The following is a 9,472-nucleotide window of genomic DNA, read 5'->3' on the forward strand; positions in this document are numbered from 1 at the left end:
GTTGTTGCTAGTTGTTTGAAGATGTGCCATTCTCACTGGGGTGAGGTGGTATCTCATTGTGGTTTTAATTTGCATCTCTATGCTTGGGAGCTTTTAAGAAATTCAGAATCTGAGGCTTGACCCCTTACTTAATCAGGAATTTCGTTTTAATAAGATTCCAAGAAGATACACGGAGTGTGCATTGAAGTGTAAGAAACACTAGTCTAAAGACTATTTTGCATTCAAAAAGTATTTACTGGGCCTCCCTGGTGACCTAGGGGTTAAATCTCAACACTATCACCTCTATAGCCTGAGTTCAATTCCTGGCCAGGGAGATAATCTACATATGGCCCCGCAGACTTCACCTCTGCTCACCTGTGCTCCCAGTTGGGCTCTGGTGAATCCCCTCACCTTACCTGCATCTCTGGCCTACACCTTCAATGCAAAAAAAAAAAAAAATCTTCTGAGAAAAATGAACTTTACCTTCAAACAATTTTACAATTTCCTCAACTTTCTAATTCTTTCCTTATTATTCTGGATAATTGAAAATTATTCTACTCTTTACTTATGGGCAATTACTACTGACCTATTACTCTTTCTAAAGACCTCACTACTCTGAGAAAAGGCAGCTATGTGGATAAGTCTTTCATGGGGCAATTATTAAAACCCAGACAACAGAGAGGAAGGTAGCTTTAACAGTTAGATAGCACTTTCCAGACTGAAGACATATAACAGCAAGAGATTTAAAATGGGTAACAATTCTGGGGTTAAAAGTGGAAAATATGGACTAGAATATCAGTCTTGAAGACTGGACCTACACTTTAAAGTGTCAGAGAAGACTGAAGTAGAAAAATCAAAGCAGAGGCTTATGGTTACCAGTGGGGGAAAGGACCGTGAACTTGTAAGACAATGTATAGATCATGAGCATTTATGAAATCTGTAATCCTTATTAAATAATCATGGCCTGCAGAAAAAAAATAATATACCATGGTACATGGAAAGCAAATTTCTAGGTAATATTGAAATTATCTTGTAAATAATCTTGCTATGCTAAGAAGTAATTTTAAGCTTATATAATATTCATGTCACATATGATAATTCCTTTTTGATTACTGCACTTTACTTAATCCTTTACATTTCTAAAATGTTCAAACTATTGACTGTTACAGTTCCTTAAACTTCTTAAATTTTTCTTTCAGGTGAATATACTGTAATGACAGCGCATTTCCACTTGAAAAGAAAAATTGGGTATTTTGTGATTCAGACATATCTGCCTTGTATCATGACTGTCATTCTTTCCCAAGTGTCATTCTGGCTTAACAGAGAGTCTGTGCCTGCAAGAACGGTGTTTGGTGAGTGAATAATTATACACTGTGATGCGCAGCACTTTATGTCCCATGCCAAATTTTCCACAGCACTCTCTCTTGATGCTATACCAGTAACATGTGGTGAATGTAGCAAGAAGTGTTGTTTTCTCCTTGTAAATGAGAAAACTGAGGCTCAGAAAGGTAAAATGCACTGACAATACTACAGTCTTAATATGGGCCATAAACAGTATGCAGATTTCCTAGCAATACATTCCAACTTCTTTCTGCTAAATCATTTTGCTTTTCAGTCTGAGAGGCTTTCTATTAAGGTATACAGTGTAATACTTCTAAGCTTTCTAGTTCTATTTTTATTTTGTTTCTAGACAAGAAAAATAGATGACTGTGTGTGAGAGAGAGAAGAGAAAGGAGGGAGAGAGTGAGAATGTATATGACCCCACATTCACTCCCATTAGTATATTTAACAACAAAGTTGATTTTCTAATAGAGGGTAGGGGAAAAATAAATATTAGAGAGTATAGAAAAATAGAGAATTAACAAGATTAAAGTTGGTTGTTTGAAAAGATCAACAAAACTGATACGCCTTTAGCAAATCTAAGAAATGGAGAATTTATATAAATATAAAATCACTAACTTGAAAAAATATATATACCCCATGTTTAGTACAATAACCAAGTTATAGAAACAACTTAAATGCATACCAGTAGAACATTGGCTGTAGAAAATATGTTAAATACATACACATAGTTATATATACATACATATACACACATAATTGTGTATTTTTAGTCTTAAAATCAGTTTTTGTGTGTAAAAAATGAGATTTTATATATATGTATACATAATGAGATCCTTGTTTAATAAAACTATATATATAATGAGGAATTTTAATAAAGATTATGAGGAAAATACAATAGTGCACTGAAGAGAACAGGTATTTTATATTATTAATCATGCAAATGCTTATATTAGAAGAAAACAACAGAAGATTCCAAGACATAAAAGAGAAATAAATAAATGAAAATAATGATCTTGAATAAGCAGCATATGTTAGTGTTATACAGTTTTACCTATTGATAGGCTCAGTTATGACAAATGTAGTATTTAAAAATTGGTGACAAACAATATATATGTATATATAATTTACAATACAGGTTATATATGCATTGGTAAATTTTTTATGAGTTATTTGAAATGTAAGTTCAAAGACAGAAAGGTCATATTTTTATATAAATTTACACTTCTAAGAATGGTAAAATCATTCTTGACATTATCTCTAAGAGATATTCTGTGTAAAGCTTGCAGTATAATTCTTTTCATGTGTTCAATGTCTGTGTTTGTGTGTATCCACTAACCAAAGTTCTTGTGTCCTGACTGAAATGGTATTTGAAAGCTCCCCAGTTTCATTATTCTACACCCTTATTCCATCTTTTGTTGTTATCTGTCTCATTTTGAACGTCACCATCTGACGAATACTCAGCAGTTCCCTAAGCAGTGATTCAACCCCACTAACTTTCTCTGAATTCACGATCAGGTTTCCAAGCTAGTGAGAGAAACCCTCTAAGCTTTCTGTGGTGGGTAACTCACCCCAGTAAAAGAATTACTATACTTAAAAAATTAATGTGCCCTGAGTAATATATGTCAATTTCTCAACCTCTGTTGTCTGGCTTTATAACTGGAAATACAATAAAGAAGCAGAGCAAAAAAGGATAATAGGTAGAGGAGTGTACACCCCTCATGTCAGACTTTGCTCCATTGTGTTGGGTTTATCTAATCATTTTTTTGTATGTGGCATTTATTTTGTGGTTGTAGATTGAGTTTGATATTTTCCAAAGCTGTTTCTTCAAAGCGAATGCCAGTGCACCCTATGATGATAAAAGTCTCCTTTGATTTTCTCTGAGTGTCCATGTCCAATTCATTCAACACCAACAAATGCCAACTGGGCACCTACTTATAAGCATTGATGTGGATTTTTAGGACACAACCGTGAACTAAAACCAAGTCAAACATGCCTTGGCTTACTTCAGGAGTTGGGAGCTCCCTCCATGATGAGGGAGATGCTCTGTTTTGCTAATAGTAAAAAGAAAGCAGTTGGCAAACTTTTTTTTTTTAATTTATTTATTTATTCATACAGAACTGGGGTACAGGCCAGAGATCAAGAGGGTAAGAGAGCCATTAGAGACAGAGTGGGGAGCAGAACAGGCAGACAGTCAAAGTACACTGCTGAGGGGAGCAGCGGGCAGCTCAGGAGAGGTCTGCCACGCCATGTGGTCACCCTCTGGGGCAGGCAGGGATAGAACTCATGAGGAAGTGGCTTTAGTTTCTTAGTGCATATTCTAAGGACTCTGCATGCAATATAAAATATTTGAAATCCCTGTACAAACCTATTTAACCCGCTGCACCACCAGGGAGGGCCGCAGTTGGCAAACTTTTAACCTTATACCTCAGGTTTTTGTGCTTTTAAGTCCCCTGTTAGTAGACAATGAACTCACAATATAAAAACCTCATTTGGTGCTTGTATTTTGTTTTGTGACATTCATGGTTTCTGGTTGCTTAATGTTATCCAGAATTTCAATTCAATAAGAATTAATTATAAAGAATGTGCCAATTTTGTCTCTACGTAAAGCCGAATGACTCTGCACTTATGGATGTTTATATATGAATATGTGACTATGTTTATATATGAACATAAGGATATATGAGTGGGTTTTTAAGTTTATATGTACAAAATATGTCCTGACATTTTTGTCTTAATCTTATATTCAATATGAAATGAGTTTTCCACAAAATAAAACTAAATCAAATAAAACATCTTTTTGGGTGTAGGTTTGTACAGGGATTTCAAATATTTTATATTGCATGCAGAGTCCTTAGAATATGCAAACATCTTAGTTGTTTGTCTTACATATATATCAGAATAATTAGATACGTAGAATGATATGTTTGTGTTTGCACAGTTTTCTTAATTCAATAGATTTTCATGATTCAATTTGATTGTTTACACCAGAGGACCCACAATATAGTGGTTTGAAAATACGAGATAGCTTTTCTATAATATGTGAAGTAAGTCCATGAGTAGGTGGTCCAAGACCAAGGCAGCATCAAGGGTATCTGTCACTTTTTATATTGTGTATTTAATATTCTTAGCGTGGAGTTTTGCTTCATAGACCAAAAAAAAAATTATGTTTGGCCCTCCAAACTTAATATTCATACTCTAAGGAACAGGAAGGAAGAAGTGGAAAAACCAAAAGGTCTTTTGGTATGTCACTAATATATACTTTCCTAGAAGTCTTTCCAATGATATATTTGTATATCATTAATCAAACTTGGTTTCATCATTGGCGAGTCTGAGAAACAGACATCCTGTCTGAATAAGTTAGTGGTCTAACATTATGGATTGGCTAAATATTGGATTCATTGATTCTGCTATAATTGATTTCTGCTATAGTAAAAAAAAATAGTTGTTTGCTCTGAAGTAATAAAATGATTCAGAGCACATAATCTGAAGGGAGAGTATGTTGGCTCAAAGGTTGGCTATATTACTATCAAACTAGAGGACTTTTGGTAAGTTTTAACCTCTGTACCTCATAATACTATTAGTCATGAGGTAGTGTAGGGAATTAATAAAAACTCATGCTGACACATACACAAACACACAAATACATTCATACATACATGACACATTTAAAAAAATTCTGGGCAGATAGTAAATACTATGGTGTTTAAGTCCTACCATTATTACTATTATATATATATATAAATATATATATACACACATATTTACATATATATGTATATAATCTTTTCCTTCATGTTGAGAAATATGTAAAGGGTGGTCAGCTCTTATATTAGTCTTAATAGCAATAATTATTTACAGAGATGGTATAGTTCAGGAATTATGAACTCTGTATATCTCAAGGGAAGACAGATCTGGGCAGGAATCAAGCTTCTTTGCCATTATCTCATCAGTATAGAGTTTGTGTGAAGGGAATATCAAAGATTTTGTATTACCTTGTTTAAGTGAAGTTTAGGTTTAGTTAAAGATACTTCAGTTGTAGTGAAGTAAAACCCAAGTCCAACTAGCTTGTATGTCTTTGTTAATTTCACTTTAATTAATAAATCATGAGCTTATATAGATCTCCAGGAGAAGCACTGTATTAGACATACATCTCATTTCAAGCCCCACTATTGGGTCATACTGGTTAGGCATGGGTCACATTCTCATTGCTGCTGTATAATTGTCATGGACAGATCCACACTGATTAACATGACATGTAAACAGGTACATTCCTTAGCAAGTGGCAATTGTCAAATCAATTTTGAAATTGGAATAGTTTCTAAATGAAGGAGAATTGGGAACAATTTTTAGAAGGAAGCAGTTCTTCACATCTGTATTGTCCTTTCTTTGAATCCCAAATATATCTCACTTAGTTCTGTGATGATGACCTGGATTCGTATGTCAATGAGAAAAGTGAAGCAATCAAGGAATGTTCCTAGAATCCCACAGCCTCTTTTGCCCACAAGCTCCCCCTCAACTATGTTTCTAAATAATGACAGCCCTTCCACCTGTGCATTGTAACATGATCCTTTCACCTCCTGAAGGACTTGATTTCAACAATTCTAACTTGTGTCTCTAGTTAAATGTCAATCATCCCCAAAAGAAAAAGATAGTGTTACTTTCCCAGTCCTCAAATCAGATTGTCTTGACTCCAACTCCTTAGTCCGCCACCTCATTTCTTTGCTTTTCCTCACAAGCAATTTATTTATTTCACAATACTTGGCCCCCACCTTTCCCCTTCCTATGGTCTTTCCAGTTGACTTTAATTAAACTTGTGTCTCCATCACACTACCAGAACCACTCCTGTAAAGGTCTTCCACATTGTTAAATCCACTCACAAATTCTCACATAAAATGACTTGACCTGGCTGAGCATCCTTTGACAGAGTGCATCTTCTTACTCAGTGGGGAATTTTATCTTGAAATTAATTTCTTTATTTGGTTGTTAATAGCTACATTTTCTTGATTTGCCTTTCAATATGAACAAAATGGAACATTTCTTCTTCCTCTTCTCAACATGTAGTCTACCTTTAACCTTGTTTATGTCCCAGACTGAGCTACCAATATACCTCTCCTTGACTACTGACTTAGTTTGCTTGTACGCGTGTACACACACACACTCACACTCATACACAGCAAGAACACTTTGATATGTCTTACTATAAAAAGATTAAACCTGTTAAATCTGGTGTCACTGTTATGGCCTCAGTTAATTTTAACTAATGTATTAGAAACCTCATCTCCAAATATAGCCACAGTAGGATTTTGGCCTCTGATATGTGAATTTTGGAAGGATGTAAGCTTTAAGTCCATGACACTGCAATAGATTCTTTGCTGTCTCTTGTTTCCATTGTGTGGAAGTATGTTTTCAACATAGTAGTCAGACTGATCTTTTCAAAATGTAAATGAGATCATGTCACACACATACTGCAGAACATTCACCGGCTCACCAGTAATAACTAGAGTGCAAGTCAGAGACTCTTCAGAAGTTAGTAAATGTCAGCAGTATGCACTCCCTTCCTCTTTATGCTCAACTTTGGTACTGTTTCTATTTCCCACCCTTACCCTAATATCGATGATAACATCCTCCTTATCCTGTGAACATAACAGGCAGTTATCTACCAGCTTTGTCTGTTTTGTTCTGCTTGCAGTTAACTTCCTAATATTTCAGTAACTCTTTTATCTCCTTAGGGATTTTTCTCAATTATTTTATTTTCAAAGAGGCTTACATGACTAACTTAAAATTGTGAAGTGCTCCCAAATCCTGACTGTGTTGTTCCCCTATTTTTTTCTCCATTGCAAATATAATCCCTCAACATTTTATAGAAAAAAAAAATTTTGTATCTTCCACTAGACTTTGATCTTCAAGAACAATTATTTTCACGACTTTTCTTTTTTTTAAACTGTTGGACCTAGAGGAATGTCTAGGATGTTGTGGGCCCTACCAAGTGTTTATTGATTTCCATCCCACAAATACAAAAATTAGTATACAAAAATAATTTAACTATAAGTTCACAGAAATAACTTGTTGAGCCCTCCCTGGTGGCACAGTGGTTTAAATCACAGCACTATGAAGCTATCCATAGCCACAGCAGCATGAGTTCAATCCCCAACCAGGGAGGTGACCCATGTGGCATGGCAAACCTCTCCTAACCTATCCACTGCTCCCCTCAACAGTGTATTTCAGTAGCTCTGGCTGCTCTGCTATCCATGCTGTCTGGTGAATGCTCTCACCCCAGACTGCTGGCCTGTACCCCAGTTCTTGTATGCATAAGTAAATAAATCTTTTTTAAAAAATAATTTTTATTAAAATAGAACCAGGTCCTCGCTGGTGGCACAATAAGCTAAAGCACAGTACTGCAAGAGAGCCAGAGCTTCAGTGCAGGTTCAATCCCCAGCCCCAGAGGTGACCCACATGGCCCAGCAGACCTCTCCTGGCTGGCCCACTGCTCCCCTTAATTGTTTATTTCAGTCAACCTGCCTGTTCTGCTCCCCATTCTGTCTCCGGTGACTACTCTCACTTTCCCTGGCCTTCTGGCCTATACCCCAGTTCTGTATGCATAAATAAGTAAATCTTAAAAAAATATTTAGAACCACATAGCACATAAGATACACAGGTTTCCAGCATAATAGCAATTGATGAAAAGGGAAAAGCATTCTTTCCATAACAGCATATAACAGGAACTATCATAAAATAGTTTAAATAATGACTATATTAGACTTCATTGTGAGACACATATCTGAATAATTAGTAATTACATGCATATTAGTTACATGCATATATTTCTGAGTGAGTTTTTTTTTTCTAAGATAGCAATATGACTCTTTCCACATGGATGAGCACATCGTTTTAATGGAAAAATTAAAAATGAACAGAGACAGAGGTGTCTTTCATGACCAGATTTTATAATAATAATAAAAAAATGCCTGTCTCTCTTCTTGTGTTTAATACCTCTGATATTGTAAATCAGCAAATGATAATCATTTAATTGTTAGGTTTATAGAGAAACAGGTGGATAGACATGTGTGTTTGTGGCTGCTATAGGAGTTAGGTTAGCAGGACTGTAACCATATAGAGGCAAGGTGGTCAGCAAATCAGAGTGCTGTTTTCAAAAGAGGGTTGGCTGGATGTTGGGCAAGAAATAAATAAAAACCATATATTGTGCTATATATATATAACCTATAGAGGTTATAGGGGACACATTGTTAAGGCTTGCTTTACTGTGATCCTGCTACAGTACAGAGGGTTCCCCAGATCATCCTCAGACTTGATAGATCAGGAAAGCTGATGGCAATGAACATGAGAAATTCTGGTCTGACTTATTTTCTTTTTGGAACGCTTCTGTTTTCTTATTAACTGATTCAGTTTTATCTTTTATTTATTATTTTCTGCCCCATGCATTTTTGTTTTAAATGTGGAAACTTGAAGAATGAATGTATTATACTTTAAATACTTTATAGTTAGTTATGATTATGTGTATTTCCACTGACATGCTACGCAATTGACTGACAAGTAATCCAGTCCTTCAGAAATAATTAAAACACATTAGAAATGATTTTTTATGATTAGAACTGTAGATTTTTATAATCAACAACATGCATCACCTTTTGCTATATATATATATATATTTTCTTCTTCTTAAAGGTAAGGGAGGGTATAGTTAGGGAAGGGTAACTGTATCACAAGAGAAAAATAGCTTGCAGAAGATCCTTTATTCAGATTTTAATAAAGATATGTCTAGAACAACAACAAAAAAATATTGTTATTTTCACAGCTATGGTTTATTACATGGAAAGGATACAGATTAAAATCAGCCAAGAGAAGAAGCACATAGAGTATAATAAAGAAAAATCTCCAAATGCAGACACAGGAATGTTTACTATCCTGGTGTTGATGTGTGATGACACCCACAGAGAACTGACAGTAGCGAAAACTCACCTGTACCTTGGTATTCTGAGTTTTCATTAGGGATCTAGGACATTGGCATGGTGTACTAGTCTCTTAGTCTCAGTTCCCAACTCTCAAGAAGCTCTGAAGCAAGTTGAACTGCTAGGAGAGAAATCAAACCACCTATCTTAAATCTCATTATTACCTGGCTAGACCAAAGTAC

At 35.2% G+C, this 9,472-nt stretch overlaps 1 protein-coding gene across 1 annotated transcript in view; it reads left to right on the forward strand.

The window, feature by feature from the left end:
* Positions 1-9,472, forward strand: part of GABRA2 (gamma-aminobutyric acid (GABA) A receptor, alpha 2) — a 99,420-nt gene that overhangs the window by 63,106 nt on the left and 26,842 nt on the right. Inside the window, exon 8 of the mRNA XM_004681316.2 lies at positions 1,179-1,331. Within this exon, the coding sequence (XP_004681373.1) occupies positions 1,179-1,331 (153 nt within the window). The remainder of the gene's footprint in view (positions 1-1,178; positions 1,332-9,472) is intronic.

The sequence above is a fragment of the Condylura cristata genome, unplaced genomic scaffold (assembly GCF_000260355.1).
Source record: "Condylura cristata isolate star-nosed mole 26May11 unplaced genomic scaffold, ConCri1.0 scaffold00012, whole genome shotgun sequence".
NCBI classification, from domain to species: Eukaryota; Metazoa; Chordata; class Mammalia; order Eulipotyphla; family Talpidae; genus Condylura; species Condylura cristata.